General features: G+C 37.0%; 3 protein-coding genes across 3 annotated transcripts; all 3 read right to left on the bottom strand.

Moving 5' to 3' along the window:
- Positions 1-3,733: 3,733 nt before the first annotated feature.
- On the bottom strand, positions 3,734-4,572 carry UPB1 (transcription factor UPBEAT protein). The gene has a single exon (XM_089050873.1). It carries the CDS (start codon positions 4,511-4,513, stop codon positions 4,163-4,165), a length of 351 nt encoding a protein of 116 aa, XP_088906999.1. The 5' UTR covers positions 4,514-4,572; the 3' UTR covers positions 3,734-4,162.
- Positions 4,573-11,418: 6,846 nt separating this feature from the next.
- LOC103327305 (stachyose synthase-like) lies at positions 11,419-14,641 on the bottom strand. The gene is made up of 4 exons (XM_008229619.3): positions 13,017-14,641; positions 12,734-12,911; positions 12,270-12,637; positions 11,419-12,098 (listed from the first exon to the last, which is right to left on the bottom strand). The coding sequence occupies exons 1-4, from the start codon at positions 14,490-14,492 to the stop codon at positions 11,523-11,525; spliced, it is 2,598 nt and encodes an 865-aa protein (XP_008227841.2). The 5' UTR covers positions 14,493-14,641; the 3' UTR covers positions 11,419-11,522.
- A 1,452-nt stretch (positions 14,642-16,093) lies between these two features.
- Positions 16,094-19,308, bottom strand: LOC103327306 (uncharacterized). Its single transcript, XM_008229620.2, has 5 exons — positions 19,071-19,308; positions 18,820-18,936; positions 18,588-18,622; positions 17,822-17,922; positions 16,094-16,509 (listed from the first exon to the last, which is right to left on the bottom strand). Exons 1-5 carry the CDS (start codon positions 19,238-19,240, stop codon positions 16,426-16,428), a joined length of 507 nt encoding a protein of 168 aa, XP_008227842.1. The 5' UTR covers positions 19,241-19,308; the 3' UTR covers positions 16,094-16,425.
- Positions 19,309-19,531: the final 223 nt, after the last annotated feature.

Below are 19,531 nucleotides of genomic sequence, written 5' to 3'. Positions count from 1 at the left end.
GCTGTTTTCTTTGCCTGATACGATAGCTGTAACTTTCTTGGAGATAAAATCTTCACGCGGTTTCGGAATATTTTGGGTTTCTTATGCAACACGCTTTCGAGATCCTGCGTTCTGAGTATTTTGTGTCTTCTTTAGCGGAAGATGTTTTTTTTTATACTTAATTTATTTACTTTTTTATTCATGAATTTATTTATTTTAGTTAGATAATGGTAGTGGACTGGTAGTATGCGACTGTTTGACTAGCATTGCTTTTGCTTTTGCTTTTTGGGTACGTATAGGAGCTTTCAAAAACAGCCAAAACAACTACGAATTGAATAATAAGTCTCTGTTTTGTTGTGTTGTGAAAAGTCTCCTCCTTCCGTTACATGCCCAAGTTCCAGACTCAGACCCCAAGATTTGACCATGGTCACTAGTCCATGCCCCCTGCTACTATAGTCTATATCCCATCTCTCCAACTTTTCTTATCGGTGAAATCCTCGGAGTAGTAAAAATGCTTTCAAATGATTTTAGAAATTATTTTAAAGTATTTTTGTTTACGAAATACTTGAATTTTAAATGAAAATTTCAACGTGCGTCTATCTATCTGATAAACGGTTTTCTTTAATAACAAAGAATAACTAAAAAAAGAATTCTCTGCGAATTTTATATCTAAATATGTTAAATTGTGGTCTAAAAAGAACAATATGAAGGAAAATTACGAAACCAAATACAAGAGTGATGATAATTCATAAGGAGGAAGATGTGACAATATGGAAGTAAACGCACTACCACTACAAGCAAGCATTGAGACCCTACCACCCTACCAAAGATAATATCTCAAGTTGGATAGCATTTGGTCCAAAATGAACCACCAATTAAGCTCAACGCCGGTTGACAGGGACTGTAATAAATAAGTTTGGCATAGTGTCTCCCATCTCTATCACAACCACAGAAAAAGCTTGTAATAAGAATATTTCCTCTCTCTCTCTCTCTCTCTCTCTCTCTCTCATAATTCTCTCTTTTTCCATGTCCTTTGTTATTTCTATTATAAATCATGACTAGTTAACTGCCTCCATTATTGCCGGGTCATAAGCTAAGATTTCTTGTTAAGTGTTGCTCATGGTTTGTAATTGGTTACAAAATTTCTTACTCCCACCAAACCGTTGCTTTATTTAAACAAAAAGATCAATCACCCACTTGAAGCCTCACATTTATCCTCTTCATGTGACTAACAATTCAATTAATTATTACAAAACCTGTAAATAATTATAAATAATGCAACCCAACACCCATAATTAAATATCTATAATCTTTCAAAGGTAGCAGATGTTCTAGAAGTTTGACATAATTGATTGGGGTCATATGACTCGTGAAATGGGTTACTTTTGGTTGGTAGTCTTTTTGTGAGTCATCAGTCTTAACCTCATCTGCATTCTCAGATGAAAAAGTTGAGGCTGAGAGATGCACATGGAACTTGGAAGGGAGGAAGTCAAAGCATAACCATTCGGCTAGGGTTGAATATATATATTTTGTAACAGCTCAAGGCTCGGGGTCAGATGGCTAGAAAGAGACAATTTTATTTTATTATTAGCTCCAAAATTTTATGTTTCATGTTGTACCCTTGTTGAGAAAATAAATTAAACCAACGGAGAGTTTTACACTTCTCCTTCACCTATTTGTCCCCTATAAGATAAGTGTATATTTGTAGCTAGTGCCTAGTGGATGGTGGATAGGAAATATACACAAGCAATTCGAGTGACAGCAGTCCAAACACACAGCATATCTTCAGTTTATGGTGTTTGTTGAAGCCCTACATTTGAGAATATTTGTCAAGGTCGTACTCAGATGAATAATTTGGGATGAAGAAAGTCAGCAATTGAAGCTACATTAGTATGTTTAAAGAGACTGTCGTTGTTTACGGTAATAGGCATCGGCTTTTTCCCCCGATGTCTTTTCTACCCTGAAAAGAGTAGGAAAGAAATCCATGAAAATTGAGGTAATATTAATGGCAAACTTTCATTTTAAATTCCAACCACAGTTGATTTGATAGTAGCATGCAATATAGGACATTCATTGTCCATGTAAAGCCAGTAGTACATATTTTACACGGAGAAGATAAAAAAGGCAAAAAGGTAAATTCCATTCCATCAACCCATACCTTGGTCGGTGCTTGGTGAACAAACAAAGCATCTATATCTCTTCTCTGGAAAATATTATAGGCCCAAAAGTTCAAAGCTGATTCGCATGCATAATGCATAATGCAGCCAGCCAGCCGTGACATGTTTCGTGTCTTCGTTCTTGGTTGCTGCTGCCGACACATCTTTTTTCGTACATCCTGAATTGGAAAATCCAGAAACCAAATACTCAACCCAATTGTCGGCCCATTTCTCAACTTTGTTCAAATTTGTTTCACACAATAAATAATTAAACACGTGTTCTATTTCATCATCATGGATTTCATGGAACTTGCACCACCCCACCCCCCACGTTATTGTTCAGTCCATTTCATATTGCAAAAGCAATAAGAGAGGCTTTCTTCTTCGATTAGTTCTTTAATTTTCAAGAGTACTCAAAACGCAGTAGCATATGGGAGTCATGTGCAAATCATACTATAAGTGGGACATATAATTTTTTAACTTCGTCTTTATTTCAAACTTACAATAGTGAGAATGAAAGTGAGAAGAAGAAAGAGAGAGAGAGGTGAATATGTATATGGGTAGAGTTTTGAACTTGTAACACTTTTCCGCGTGTGAAAGGCCGATTAAACCAATCAGTATTATAGAATAAACCCTAGACTTACAGGTTTAAAATCACCCATTGATGATTAAACCAATACTAATAAGCTTATAGGTTATTGCAAATAAATTAGTTATTCCACGTGGGCCTAGCTAACCCAACACTTTCGGCTCAGCTTTAGTTCTTATGTGTAACGAGATCAGCCCAATCTGTTATCCTAGTGTAGATGCCCGGATGAAAAGCCTTTAAACTAGTCCCATCAAACTGGCCCTAAGGCTTCGGTAAAGTTCGAATTCGAATGCTGCTCTGTCAATGTTAGCAAGGATAGGGTTTGAATGCGCAACTTCTATTGTGGTCTAGAGTTTCGTGCATCCGATTCTATTTCACTACTATAGAATTGGGGCCTGATATGTTAATATTTATATATATTTCTAATAATATTCCGATTCAGCTTGATTGACCAGTTCAACGATTACTTTTGCCCAACCCTAAGTTTTACACTCAAATCCAATTCAATCTGATATAAAGTTAGGATATGCAGTCAAGTCTTTTCAAATTGATATTGGGGTGGGTAATTGTCTTAACTTGACACTGAAAGAAAAGAGTTTTGTTATTGCTTATTTAGGCCAACGGGTGATTTTAGGGTTTTGACTATTTTGTAGGCTTAATTTGGGATCATGCTTAATTTTAGTTATGTGTGATTTTTAGTTGTTTGTGTGTGTTTTGTCCACTTTATATTTGCATGTTTGGACTCGTTGGATTTATTGTCCTTTTGGATTTGGAGCTTATGATTGTGTTGTAGATCATCTTAGTTGTACTAAATTAATTTAAGTAAAGCTATTTTGATGGAAAAAATTGTCACTCTAGATACCTAATTTATATTTGCACGTTTGGACTCCCATGGCCAGATTTCAAAGATATAAACCACCATAAAAGTAAATTTAGGTTTTAGCTTATTTTAAAAATTTTCTCTCTCATTTTGCTTTTTCCAAAAGTCTCCCAAAAATCAAAACCGCGTTACAATTTGGGATCAAAACTGGCCTCATCAATCACCATAGAGTCAGCCTTTTTTTTATTTTTTTTTTTACCATGCACCATAAGTCAGCAATTATAAGTTGGTCGCCAAAAAAAGCATATTAGAATTGCGTGCCAACCGTTAATTTCCTAGAAAATACATGCTATTCACAAATAAACTAAAGAGTAAATATTCACTAAACCACTTATCATCAACTTGCTTTTTCCACACAATAAAATGACCAAGCTCTTTACAAACTGTAGACAGCCTGAGAGCATGCATGTACTCTGGAATTCCCAAACCCAAACAGGTTTCTATGACTAAATCACAAGAAGAAAAACAGGAAGAAAAATAAAAAGAAAAAGAAAAAAAAGAACTTTTAAAGAATTGAAAAAAAAATAAAGAATACTATTCTTCACAGAAATGAATGAGTCACTCATCATGTGCCAATGCCTGAAGCATAATTTGCATGAGCCTGACTCTACTTTGCAAGGACAGGATGTAATCAGCTGTCTCTCTGAAGAGTCCATCCAACCCCATCGACGAATCGGTGTTTGGGATCAGTCTCTTCAAGGTTTTCACCCTTCTTCGGATCCCATTGCTGCGCATTCTTGCACTTAGTTGGAGGCGTCTCCCTGTCCCCCTCTTCTTTAATATCCTTCTTCTTTTGGGTGTTCTTGTGATCATATTAACTTTGTTCCACTTTGTGTAGGACTTTCCCTCATTTTTTAGGACCATGCCCTTCAAATCAAGGGAAACAAGGAGAGCATGCTGAGAACCCATGATTCAGGAGCTAAACACCGTAGCTTGCTTTCCTTGAGAAATCCTTATGATTCAAGCCAAAACACTATAGCTGCTATAGCAGAAATGGCATAATTAAGGGTTTTTATAGGGTGTTAGCTGGTAACTGAGTTGGCGGCCATTAAGGATAATACAGATTAGTTAATTATGTGTATTAATTAATTTATTAAGGCAAAAGTAGGGGCCACAAGACAATTTCATAGAAGGCCTCCTCCAAGGGAATGGGGATAAATGAATGGGATGATGCCAAGTGTACATATATTATTATTGGTGTTGTTAATGCTTGTTGCTTTGGGCATGTTCTCCAACTTATGCACATGCAACCACATGATTCTTCTTAAGAGGTCCTTCTTAAACCACCACCACCACCACCACCTTTCATCACGCCTATCCCACGAAAAACACCCTGGATTATTCTTCCTTCCCACTTTCCAAATTCAATGCTTACTTAGATAATGCAAATTGGGGGTCCTTAATCTCCTCATCATTCCAGCTCAATCAACATGGCCTAAAACTTTTCTAGGGTTTTTCATGGTGGTTAGGCCTTGTTTCCAGGCAGGAAACCTAGAATAAATAAAACTAAAAGGAATTGGAGTGCCTGCACATACCATGTTAGAATTGGTGGACAAATTAGATCTTAATGTTGGGATAAGGTAGATTTGGTTCTGACATTCATGAACCCCATCTTGCTTCAAACTGATGATTGATGTCTCAAACTTGTTAGAAAAAACAATTCCTAAGCCATGTTTGTAACATGTCTCTGTATCATGGTATCCCTCTCCAAACTTAAAACTCAGACAATCTCACAGACAAAGATGCATGCATCTTCTGTCTGTCACTTGCACTTTCGGTGGAGATATATACCAGGCTTGAGATATATTGACACATGCATTGGAAAAATCCTTTTATTATTTCTTGTTTAATTCTCAGAAAAATATTCAAAGTATGCATATATATATATATAGCAATGCATGCATGCAGTATTAGTTCACTTGGAGTTGGTTTGGAGATTACTATAAATAAATAAAACCAAAACCTTCTAAGTATTTCGAGAATTTGAATCATTGGTTCCATTAATTTTTTCCCCTCCAAACCAATTATCCCCACCATTGATCTACAAGCAAAGCTTAAGCAGGAGCCAGAGAACATGATGCACATGCAAATGCGGTTGCAGATCCAGCATACTGATATAGTTACCTGGCCAGCACTATCCAAGTCCATAGATCGAATGGTTCTGAATATGCAACGTGGCAAGATTTAGAGCACGAGGTCTTGTGCACCTTCACCATCTGTGGCGGGGCTAGCAAGCTACTTAATTATAATTATAATTATGGTTATGCTAATTATATATATTGAACAATTGGATAGGAATGTAGAGTGTTCTGGATCTTCTTGTCATCCCTTGGTTGGTGATTACATATAAATTGGCAATTAAACTCGGTTTACAAAACAAACAAACTTTGTGACGGCTATGCACATGGTAATCCTAACCCAAATTAATAGACTATATGGTATTAGTCACACAATGCATTATTATTGATTATCATTCTTAATTTTTCAAGGCCATATAATATCAAACAAATACATAGTAGTTAAATTTCGAATCGAAAGTCTTTATTTATTAAAATTCAGAGAATTGCGATAGAGCTGCCCACCATAAATTTTGGTTTTCTTTTTATAATTCGTTGAAAATTGATTGACCATAAAACAAAAACAGAAAATGAACACTGCATAATATTTTTTGCAAAACTAAGCACTTATAGCTTGTTGACATGTCTCCGTCCTGCCAAATTATATAACCTTTTCTTCTTCTTGTTCTTAATTTCCTTTTTTCCTTTAGATAAATTCGTAATGATGAGTAGTTGTTGGCTATGTGGCCCATGGAGACAAGTCTCTTATCATAAGAGAATAACCCACGCAACACACTGTTGCCCTTGTAACCAAGGAGTGAGCAATCAATGTTCTCCGTGAGCTTAGGAAGAGTAATTATGCTGCTATATGCAATGCTTATTATAGGCCTGATTTCTTCATCGCAATTTCATTTTAAGTACTATATGTTGGAGTCAACCTGAATAATCTCACGTCCACGATTGCAGCTAGGTCGAGAAAAGTGGGTCCTATTAGTGCCACATTAGCTTTTTAATGAGTTTTTTTTGTTGTTGACAAATTTGACAGTGGGGAGCAAAGTGAGATGCAAAACATTGGTCAAGAGGGCAACAAGAATCGCTTCAACTTCTTAGGCAATGTGAGATTTGAGCATAAACTTCACATGGTAGTTTGAATTAAAACTTGCATTTAGGCCTTTGTTCATGTAAAAGTTCATCGCACATAATGAGATGATCAATGGGCATTGGCTTTTCTAGGATAATTTAATAGTACAAGAAGATTGGACTTGTGGTAAAAAGGCAGACATAAAAGTTGAAGCAAATTAAACCTGTTTTCAACAACATAAACAAAATTAATAACGAAACAAAAGACAATTAAAAATAAAATAAAAATATGAGACCTACCAATCGTAGCTATTACAGTAAAATCTTCACTTTATTCTATATTTTTAGTGAAGAGTACCAAAAACTACGAATATTATTGCTATAATCTTCTAAAGGCTCCTTTTTTTCAAATGCCAAATCATACTCCTTCTGATTATAATGATGTCGGCAATAAGTTCCATTAGTTTCAAAGGCCTTCACAAGCTTGAAGAATAACAACTTCATCGCCGGATCCTTAACATCGGCATAAGCTTTGTAGTCGAGTAGAATCTGATGAGATCTTACTCGAAAATACCCCAAAACTAAAGCTTGAAAATGGATAGGTGGGCACTCCAACATATGAAGCATGGCTTCCCAAGTTTGCACAAAAACCCTTTTGCTTAATTTCGAAGATTTCTGTTTGTCATGATCAATACCATCCACGAGAATCAATTCCCGAATTGAAACAAGTGTGTCCCATATGTTTGACTGTTGTAGATTGGCGTCAAGCAAAACTTTGCCGTTTTTGGGCAAGTTAGGGTTTAGATCAAGGCCGTAAGAGCGGAAAAAGAGTTGGGGAGGCTCTGTCGGATAATTGCTTGGAAAGAATATGTCGAAGAAGAACAAGCCTTGGTGATAAGGAGGACCTTCTCGACAAGTTATCATCTCATCATCTTCTCGATCATCATCAACTATCACGACACCTTTTCGACCAAGTATCTTGATCTTGTCACGTTTTGGAAGACGTATGAAGTCACCTCCACCAACTATCACAGCTCTCATAAGATCAATCCTTGAAGTATAACCCCTAACCAAAATTGAACTAGGGGGAAGTTGTCTTATTGATTCCCATTCTCCTTGAATCCTTTCGGCTAGCGATGCTTGTATATTATATGGTTTGTTGATGAAGTGATGATTAAAAGGAGGGTTAGGAAGCTCATCAAAGTTCTTCAACTCTTTGAGCCTCCTCTCAACCCCATCTACTTCTTCTTCAACTTCCCCATGAATCTCTGATGTTGCAGTCTCATCCACTTCCTTCTTGATCGATGGTTTGTACGACGACCTATAATAATACCATCCTCGTCTTCAAATTCCATTGATTTGATATCGATATATTGCTTCTTCTCTTTAGTAAGCTTTCTTGACGTACGCCAGCTTTAAAATCTCTCTTGCACTGAATTTACATATATATGGTGATCATGTTATGTTGACAAGTCCATATTTAGTTAGAATTCTAATTCCTTACTTAGTTTAGATTCTAGTTCCTTACTTACTTATGGATTTTGATTACTTACCCATTTATTTAGTCATATTGTAATTGAAATTAATTTCATATTGTAATTTAGATTTATTTCCTATTTTAATTAACGTTGTACTTCTTTATAAATACACATACATTGGAAAAGAACAGAAACAGAAACATAATTGAATATTTACCCTACTTAATTTAACATGTTCATCCTTGAACGACTCTTTGCTAGATTACCTCTTTCTCCAAATCGTATTTTATGTCATCGATATCTCCAAGTTAGACTAGGATACTACTGTGATGAGGATACTTCTAAGCAAAGTTAAGTATTCTCCAAGTTATTAAAACTGTACTGGACTCTTAATCGAGGCCTAGCTAGTTGGGTTGGGATATTCTTTCAAAAACAGTACAACTCTTGACAGAAACAAATCCTAATCCATGTTTTATCATCCTTCAAATATTGCTAAGAAGCTTCCGAATGGGGTGAAGGCCCAAACCCTAATCCATGGCATAAGTCAAAGTCCAAGTCCATGTGAAAGTGGCCCAAGTCTGCCAAATCCTCTAACAAAGAAGATGAAATCTAGCAAATGCATGGTAAAATAGCATAGCATGTATGATGATGTATCGTTAACATGCAACACCATACATTAGTCGGCCAAAAAAAAACTCCACCGAAAAATCAAGTGTCACAAGATCTAAGGCCAACCAAATGTGAGGGTCAAAGAAAACGATCTTCTTGTTCGAATTTTAAAGCCATCAGTTAGTCGTTCGTTAGTTAGTTGGTTAGGAGGAAAGGTGGGAATAGATGAGGGGAAGCTGTGGCCTGGTATTGGGCCGACCAAAAGATTGATATGGATAATTCTATTCTATTCAAGAATGTTGGAACGCGTCTTCACAAGCAAATCAAATGAGTCATCACTTGCTACTATTGACTTTAGGGTTGCCCCTTGACTTTAATTCGTTTCACATTCTGAATGGCTTCTTGATTTGGATTAACCTCACCTTTTCTGTTTGTTTCCTGGGAAAATCGAGGGGGTTCAAGCTGACAATGACTGACCCTAAATGGGTTTATCCAAGTACTGATGTTGAATCTTTGTGATGTGTTTCCTTGGAAAATTATAAAATCAAGATCAAGACTAAAATAGAATTCTTCTTCTACAAGGTTTACCTGAAATAAATGAATAAATAATCGGAAGGAGCAAGCTTTAGCCTATCCTCCAGAGGATACTACTATTTTGATAAATTTTCATCAAATATAGCAATATTCTAAGCAAAAAGGCAAGAAATTTCTCGTTGGGATGTTTCTAGCCTGTACTTTGCATTTGTGTAGACCCACTTTTGAGTCATAATCCTATATAGAAAAGCAAATTATGCATTACAAAATATCTATCCTTAAAAAAAATCATATAAAAGATGATCAGCCGACACTTTCAAAGCCAAAAGAATTTAGCCACTTGGCATTGCACTAACTGTCAAGAAATAGAGAAATTACAGAATAGGATTGGGAGTTTTTGGCACTGAAAAAATCATTATGCATTGATCCCTCTTATAAAAACACAAGGAAGAAGGTACATTTTGAACAGTGTATGATGACTTTTTTGGAGTAGTTGGATCTATCATTGACTTGGATATCTAAACTACATATTCAGTTACACAGCTTCTACCTAACTATCTCTACCATTTGTCCTTCATACTTTGCCATAAGAACACCTCAAATGAAAATAGGTGTTATCATCAAACAAAAGTGGAATGGTGTTTGGTTGTTGAGCCTAAACTCGTATACCTAGTACATTACAAATTGAAAATCAAATGCGTAGAGGAAATCACATACCCAAGTTTTCAGTTTTAGTTGTCAATGGGGTATCACTCGGTTGAGCTCTTCCGTCTCTATTCATGTGAGCAGAGGTTCGAAACCTCTAAGCACCCAATGACCCCTCTCCAAATCACTTGTACTAAAAAAGCTTTAAGTTTTAGTTGCGTGCTAATTCTTGTATAAAGAAGTTAGATTATTTAAACTCCACACTTTTCTTTGTTTACTCCAATACTTAAATCATTAAGCTCTTAAGTTTTATTATTGTGTAAAAAGACAAAAAAAGATCATCCAACTTAATACTTAACCCTAGTACATCTATACACACACCCTACCACTCTTCATATTAAGTTTTAGAAAAACACAAACTCCTCTACACCATATTGTCAAATTACTCTTCTCTTTTGATCCAAGAAACTTACTACACTCTCATCTTCTCTTTACAAATCCTCAATACGGTATGCAAATAGTGGATTGTGGGTCCGTCAATTGAGTTTAACAACAATGTTTTTATCTCTTTAAGTGATGTGAGATTGATGTAAACTTAGAGTGGTGAAGGCCAAGATAGTGAGATAGGGGGTGTGGGTGTGGAGTGTGAGGTTGATGAGTTTTTTTTTTCCTATTACATGTGTATTTAAGGGTGAATAAAGAGAAGTGCATGGTTTAAATAGAAAAACTCATAAGTTATTCCTTTTCATATGAAGAATTAAAATCGCTGCTGGAGATAGATACTTTATCATTGATTTGGAGCAATAACCAAAGGTTAAATGAAGAATAATCTTCAAATAATTCATTCCTGAAAAGGTATAAGTTTTATATAAAAATTAATATTGGGGACGAAAGAATCAACACATGACTTGAGTTGAAACCATGAAAGAATTTCAGATTGTAAGTCAATAGGCTCTTGATACCATGAAAGAATTGGAACGTATGGGGTCAAGCCACAATCATCATGAGGGCATATTGTATTGATTTATACAATATTACAGATATAGTCCTATATCAAGTATGATAAGAATACAATGTAATCAGATAATTAAGAGGAATCCCACATGGGATAAACATAAATACAAGATAGAGTCCTGAGGACAATAGTCATCTAATACTAACCGTTGATTTCAGGTGAAGAGATGAAGAGTTTTAAAAACTTGAGCGTTAAGCCCTTTGCAAAGATATTCAAATCTTTCCCACAAACGTTTCACCAAGTTGTTAGAAATTGTGTATATTTTCATCGGTTATGTAACTTTGGTAATGTTAAGTGGCTCCTTTGAACACAGTTTCTCCTTTGTGCCTCCTTAGGCAAGTTGTCTTCCTCCTCCACTGTATAATATGATGGAATAAATGTGAAATGTAATCACTATACGGTACAAAATGAATTCATTATGCTTAAAATAGTAACTTCAGTTCATATACTACAAATTTGTCACACCCTAAGGCCTTGAGCAAAGTTAATTAGGATACAAATCAGAAAGCAAAAACCACATCAGAATTGCCAGCAGCTTCTTCAACCCAAGGAAGATTCAGGGTCAGTTTGCCATCAGTTGACCACTCAAAAGCTACCTCAGTCCCATTCAAACAACATTTCTTCGGAGACTCACTTGAGTATGCCAAGAAATTGCCTCCACCTTTAACCTTCATCTGGGCACTAAACTCAACTGCAGTAGTTTTGTACTCCAACTCTTGGACACTTCCTCCACTGTTGAACATGTTTGTAAGTCCAATTGGCGCGAACTTGATGCTGCTTCCTATCTTTTTAATTGGCACAAAGCTGAAAAGCTCGAATGTAGATGGTTGGATGGTGATTTGAATTGCATCAGATTTCGGGGTCACGAGTCGAAGTTCTTCAGCCTGGTTGAGATAGACCGCATACTCTTCGGCCTTACATAGATTGGCTGCTTCTATCTTTTGGTCCCATTCAATTTCTGAAACATGCAATGAACAAGAGATTGGCTTGTAGCAATCTGAGTAGCCTTTGATCCTCTGCTCCTTGGGGTCCCAGCCAGCCCCTTGGCAGTTGAAAGCTCCAATCACCCCACCATACTGTGGAATAATTATAATAAATTGAGTAAGTATCTTTCTCAATCAAATTGCAACAGACTACAAAATAAGTTGTCCTAGTATGTAGAAAATGACAAGTATGATCACACAATGCCTTGCTGGTCTCAATTTTACAGATTGTCAGTATCTTGTTAATGAGATTGAGGAACATACCTTGTTGAAGTTCCAAATTTTCAGAACAGTTTTGTTGTCGAATAAAGGGTTTTTGAAGAGGCAGTCCCTGGTGGGAAGCGCAAAATGCTGGCACTTGGGGATGGTACCATCTGGGTAAACAAGCTTCTTAATGAGATTGAAATCATGACCAGCAACCGAGTCGCTTACATATACCGGACCCCCACAGATAGCCCTAGATCCTGCATGAAATTTGGCACACGGATGGTCTGATTGGAACATATCCCAATCTGGATGTATGATCTGACCCATCCACATGCTGTTGTAGGCACAATGAATCATATGAACACCTTGTAACCAGTAAACTCCCATAGGATCTCCATTTGGATCCTGGAACCAAAAATCATCACCTGCAATAGAAGAATAACACCCATGATGACATGTCCTGGTGGTTTAAAATGAAGTTATAGGTTATACACAATATCGATTTGTTTGGATTTTCTTACCAACTCTTCCTATAGAGATTTGCTTTGTCCCAAGGAAGAAGAAGTCGTTGCATTGATGCATGCTAGCAATAAGTCCAGTCCCATTGAAGTTCTTCTGAAGAGAATGAGTCAGCCCCTTGTAATAAGCCTTTGCAAGCTCCACACGGCCTCCGTATTCCTCAGATACATATTCAAGAGTCTATACGGAAAATTCATGTAAACAGTTAAAAGTCTGCAAGTGAATATAGATAATCAAATAAGAAAATACAGCAGAAAATAAGATGGTGATATGTTGAATACTTACATGAATAACATCCACTTTGACTCCTGTGATACCAACTTTGGAAAGGTAGGAGTGCATAGCGTCAAACAAATTATCGGCTTGATCAGGATTAACAAGCCCGATCCCCCCCTCAACGATTTTCACCACAGCAAGGTCAGTCATGGTCCCATCAAGTCCAGGAGAGACTTTGCAGGGGATGACCTTTGCACTGAGATGGGTTGCACCTGGCCTAACACCACCCCAGGCACCACAGAGAGCATGCCATACATATATATCATCTAAACCTTTATATTTGGTTCTCAAATCGCTTGTGAAGGCCTTCATTCCATAGTTATCAGCTCCGCAAGAACAGCTTCTACAGCCTTCATTAGAAGCACTGCTTTCTTCTTCACCAATTATCTCTTTCAACTCTTGCTTCAGCTTCTGAATTTTTGTTTCAAACTCGGACAAGTCAGTGACTCCAGATTGAATGGCCTTGTCACGATTCTTCTCAGCATGCTCTATTTCAATTGCCTTGGCTATCAACAACTTTGGCTTTTTAGGATCAAATGAAGGAGCATCAGGGCCCAACATAGACCCTCCTCTGTAGTTCCTGAACTTCTTGCACTCCTCAAACCTGTGAAGCCTAGCAGTCATTTGAGTCCCACCAAGAACTAGATTTTTCGCGTCCTCATGCAGGTCCTCACCATCCAAATTGATGCTTTGCCAGCCATCATCAATGATGAGAAACCTAGGGGATACACCGCCTTCAACAAATTCTTTGACACCATGCCAGACACCAACAGGTTCTACAGTTAAGTAGAAGGCATCCCAAGTACACCAACCAAATTTGTCAACTAGATTTGGGACTGTCTTCTCTTCTAACAGCCTAAAGGTATTGAGATGGACCCTGAGAGCACTATAGGCTTCTTTCATCAAGTTGTAGGGATTTTCAGAGGCATGAACATAAGCGATGGCATCAAAATTCGATGCTTGCACTTGCGTAGAACCACTCTCAGCACAGATCATTACATGATCATCAGTGCCAGGATGAAGAGCAGACCTAAAACTGCCTTCAATAATGGGCAGGATTATCACATAGGACTTAATCTCTGGGACATCTAAGAGCACCCATTGGGTTTCCATTTGCAAACTTGACCCAGAATTCCCCACCCACATTGTAGACCACCAGGTCTTGAACCTAAAGATGCTAAGGAAATCCCTGTTACTGAATCTACCCAAGGAGTTCATCAACCTATCTGAGGGCTCCTCCTTGTTGAATCCAAGGAACCCGCCCTTGTGGGACAAGGCACGAACGCGTTGGATTAGAGGAAATGGAGCATCAGAAGATTGGGAGGTTGAGTGGAAGTGATTAAAAGTGACATTGCTTGGAACTTCAGAGAGCAATGGAACACCTTTGACACTAAACTTTCCATTAGACAAATCAAAGTATTGTTCTAAACCGTTGGACCGACACAAACTGAGGATTGGACTAACAGGATCATCAGGAGGTGCCATGAGGACAGAAAAACAGAGAAAGGAAGATGAATTACAAGAAGTTCTACAACTCAAACCTAGCTAAAAAGAAAACCTTGGTTAACGGGAATTTGCAATTTGTTGACACACTTGACTTGTACAGAAGCTATAAAAGAGAGATCACAATTCACCAAAACAAAACACACAGTGAGAGCAAAGAAAGAAAGAAATGAATGAGTGAAGAGTGATTTACAAGTGATTGAAAGTTTGGTTTTGCAATGAAAAAATGGGAAGGCTGTGCTGGGATTTATAGGCAGAGGCAACAGAGAGAAGAATGGAAAAGGTGGCGTGGAAAACTTGTAGTAAAAATAGAATCAAGAAAGATATACTGACAAAGAGAGTTGTTCGGATGCTGTGGATTTATGGTTGGTTTTTCGGGTCTGAGTTCTTTTTGCTTTCGTCTTTTTTTTTTTCTTTCTATTCTTGGGTGCATCAGGAACCTTATTACATGAAAAACAAACCGACTCCATGGACAGTGACTGGAACTTGCTGTAACATCCCAGAAAGTGGGACCAGTCGAACCAAATAAAATAGTCAAATTTTAATCCACAGTAACAGTAGATTTTAAAGTTTGAAGGATCCATGTATATGCAACTGCCATACATGCATATGTGTGTTTTGGGCATGATTATTTTTTCTGTTTTTCAACGGGGACTAGCCGTTATGAATTTCAATGAGACTAAGCGTCACAAAACTGGAAGTCACTGCATTTAGTAAAAGAAAAAAAAAGAAAACTGGAAGTTTCTGAGAATGAGATTAGACCTAACTAATTTATTTGGATTGGATTTCCCAAATATGATTTCTCAACTTTCATTAAAGCTGGTCATTGATATAATTTTTTTTTATACAAGCGATATTAAAAGAAGGAATCGAACCTAGTAACAATTTTGATTTTGGAAAGGCAAGAGGTACATTTGAGTTTGACAGCAACCAGAGATACATTTGACGAAACTGTAGGAGCTTCTGTGCAGTAGGCCACTCTTGATTTCTCTCATCTTTGAATTCGCACGTTGCCGCATGGGCAATCTATGGCTAGGATGCGTTCACGCACCGACTACTGACCACAGCAATTCTCTTCTAATGACCCAACAAATATGAAGTGTGATAATGACATAGTCACATAGGGAAAGGATGACAAATAGGCACATAGGGAAGTTTTTCTCCATATACAGTGCTCCTTACAACTAACTTTCAATCTTTTTTATGAGGAATTGAATCCTTTTTCCATTGGTTGAACTTGCACCGTTCAAGGAGGACTTTAAGGATCCGGATCCCTTGTGGAGCCAAAGTCACCTAATCTTAGCTAAAACACGAAGAGTTACCCAAAATCTTTGGTTTGGTTCTAAACCAAAAAAGATATTTTTAGTTTGGTTCTCAATTTCTTTTGCCACGACAGGTTTACTATTTCAATCGAATAAAGAATATAATAATAAAAGGTAACACGCCTTTTCTTTTTCTTCTTTTTTTTCCATCTGAATATACTTCATAAAATTCTACACGTTTTATCTGAATGTGATAGGCTCATATGCCTTTAAGAAATAGAATTCAACATTTCACAAATTCCAACTTTATTCATTTTGGAATATACTTGAACTTCAAGATGATTTTATTCGGAAAATTTCTGCAAGAATAGTATCTTTTTTTATCACGAACTTCTGCGGTAAGATTTTTAACATAGCCTCGAGGGTATCTACCATAGAGATATGCTTAACATATCAGAATGAATTACTTGAGCATGCATACAGCAGCAACAGACCACCTTAACTACACTACGAAAATCGATGTAGCATGCCTCTTAGTCACTAGTTACATTATAAATGCATTCATTTTGCTTGAGGTTGTATGTACCTAGTGAGGAAGAAGATTGATTGTTAGGACGCAGAAAGCACTCATCTTGCACTGGGTCAAGGCACCATTAAGAAGCTCCGTACGGTAAAAGCGCAGCAGCCACAATCCTACCTTCCTCATTCAGTATGTTGTAAGTTGATATGGCGTTTCTCTGAAAACAAAATTGAGACAATATTATGAACTTGGTAGTAGAACCCACTACTGTTATAAAGCCAAGTTGAAAATGGAGCATCAATTGCCATATCAGTTTTTTAATTCTCCACTCATTGGAACTACAGGCCCCAATCACACATTGGAAGAGGCTAATATAGGACTTGAAGTTGAATCTGTGTTCAACTTAGAAGGAGGTATGCAACAAAACTGAAGAAAGATGGCAGGTTAGGGCCTCACACAGAAAACAAGTTATAGTCAGGATATTTCCTAATACAGATGCCATTTGGTTATACTCCGGAGAGAATAATAAACTTAAATTTGGCAAAATCACCAATTCAGAACAAAAAGACCACCTTGAAACTCATGGGGAAGTATAACTAAGAGAAAGTAAAATTTGGTTACAGATTTTAACTCTAGCCTCCTGGTGGCTCAACATTTGAAACTAGATAAGAGTCATCTCCTCCAGTTAGTGTCACATGTGAAACTACCCAATAGAACTCATAATTACCAATGCTGAGATTTAAACACTACGCAGCGGATAAGTGAGTGAATTTATTTGAAACTGAAAACAGGGGGATTGGGTCTAAATCAAGTTCTCCCCTTTCCCACTCAATCTTTCACTTTTATCCCTTGTGGCATCAGCCAATTTCAGTAAAGCAAAAACACCTGAAGAGCTAGTTCATAATTACCTACCAGTGAAATTGATAGTCCCAAATATACAAACTATTGTCACAAATGACAGCCCACTGATGTACAAGGAAAATATAGGAAAGGCTCCACACTATCATAGTGATTGCTAAAGCTTGCATAAAGTGGGAATTAGGTTGGTTAATAAAGAATTCAAATTAACAAGAGACATGATCAAATTCCCCATTGCATTTGTTTGTAGGAGGGGAAGTGCTATTAATCCTTGTCTGGATATGCAGAAAGAAAGTTCCCACCATACTAGAGTAGTAATTCATTGTACATCAAGATTTTAGGGGTCCATGTGGAACCTAGAAATGAAATTACACTTTATGCGACAAGTTACTGTACTTCTGTAGTACTTAAATTCTAAATTATTTGAACGTGATATTATTGATCAAACCCCAAATTCCTGATATCCTCTACTTTCCTACTTTCCTAAAGCTTCCTATATATAACATTAGGACAACAGCATTTAATATTTGATGAATAATGTAGCAACATCGAATTTCCTTACAAATCAATGTTAGGTATTCATTTGTCAGATAAATCAGAACATTAAGTGGCCATAATAAAAATAATGTGCAAGAAAAAATGAATAAAATAGGCACAGTGATGAAATATACCGAGTCAACGGCTTCTAACTTCATTCCCGTAGAGCGAATGAAGCGTCGTAGTTCAGGATCTACGGGTTCAATGTTTCTCCCAGTGCCAAGAATCAAAATCTCTGAAATAAATTATCAAAATAAGATGTCAATGAAAAAAGCAGTTAGCGAAGAATAATAAGAATGGCAACAACAAATAACTTCAGAGTATAGAGTAACCATATTGTTTAGTGAGGATGGGATGGCCAGACACAGCAAGGGAAAGAGGAAAAGAAAGTATTTTGAGGGATACAAATTTCAATAATCCCTTGATTGAGGCAAATGTTGTACATAACATTTTGGTTGACATTTCAATTTTTCTATCAGGCATAGAATGTACTATTAGGTCATTACTGTTTCAGATTTGGAAGCAAGAGATGAAACATGATTACAATATTATACGTTTCAGTACACAAGTTAATAATATAAGGGAAGTCAGTAAGCTTCCACATTCCAACTGAGAATATAAAGGTTTTTCACCGATGACTTAGTACTAAATAACAGCTTGCGCCGAATGCTCTCTATATGATTGGTTAGCTGGGAGCCCATGTTTCATACAAAGGAATTGATCACATATTGACTTACTGCTTCTTACAGAAAAGAAAATTGTTCTAAATTCTCTCTATGAGTCTACCTAAAGTAATTGATGAAGGACAACCTAGAACAAGGTGCACCTGACAAGAAGGAAGAAAAAAGAAAACAAATTTGGAGGCAAAATAACGGGATTAAACCGAAATTTGAAATTTACCAGGTATAGGCCGCACGATTTGAAACATTGATAAGCTGCATCACAACATAAAATAGATGAAATTTAGATAAAATTGCTATTTCACTGCTCTACTTTTTTTTTGTGTGTGGGTATTTTGGGTAGATTTCTTTGCTCTAATTAAGCTTTAATTGATTATTAAGAGTTTTATCCTCAATTAACAAAAATGCCAGAAAAACAAAATTAAAATTTCAAGCATATAGCAAAGAAAGACCTATCAGGAGTGACATGAGAGAATTTGGTGGGAGCCCAAGACATCAACATATTTCCAACACAAAGCAAGCTTCCTTCATAGTCCACCCCATTCACTCTGAATCCTGTCTCAGTGTACCTTTATCACAATAAATGGCACAACTGTAATTAGTGGTTGTTTTTCGGTTTACAAACAAAGCAAAAGTGAATTCATTTCAAGAAGAGAAAATTAATTGAAGAAACAAAGGAAGAGGAAGGCAGGCAGGCAGGCACCGTTGAAAGCGAAGCTGGTCATCAGGGACGTTGTCGATGAGATTGATCTGATCGTAGAGAGAGAAGGCGCGCCTCAGGGACGGAAGTGATTGTTGCTTTGGGTGGGCTTCCTTCCGGAGGCTTCGAATGAGGTTTGGCAATGCCCCCACACCTCTCGCTCTCAACCCCATTTGGTTCTCTCTACATTTGATTTTCTGAGTAGCTTAAAAAATAACTCAACATCCAACTGTGAGTTGAGATCCTCCTTTGAGCGGCTATACTGGCGGCTCTAATTTTAAGGAATTCTATTTTGGTGTATAGCCGCACGGCTATACTTTTAAGATATTCTATTTTCAGTATAGCCGCGCGGCTATACTAAAATATTCTATTTTGATTTTAGCCGCGCGGCTAGCCTATTAAAATATTCTATTTTGAGTTTAGCCGCGCGGCTATACTATTAAAATATTCTGTGCATTTAAGAG

The sequence above is a fragment of the Prunus mume genome, linkage group LG4, assembly GCF_029339155.1.
Source record: "Prunus mume cultivar Tortuosa linkage group LG4, ASM2933915v1, whole genome shotgun sequence".
Taxonomy (NCBI): Eukaryota; Viridiplantae; Streptophyta; class Magnoliopsida; order Rosales; family Rosaceae; genus Prunus; species Prunus mume.
The sequence above is the reverse complement of the archived record's forward strand: the minus strand, read 5'-3'. Positions and strand labels throughout refer to the sequence as shown.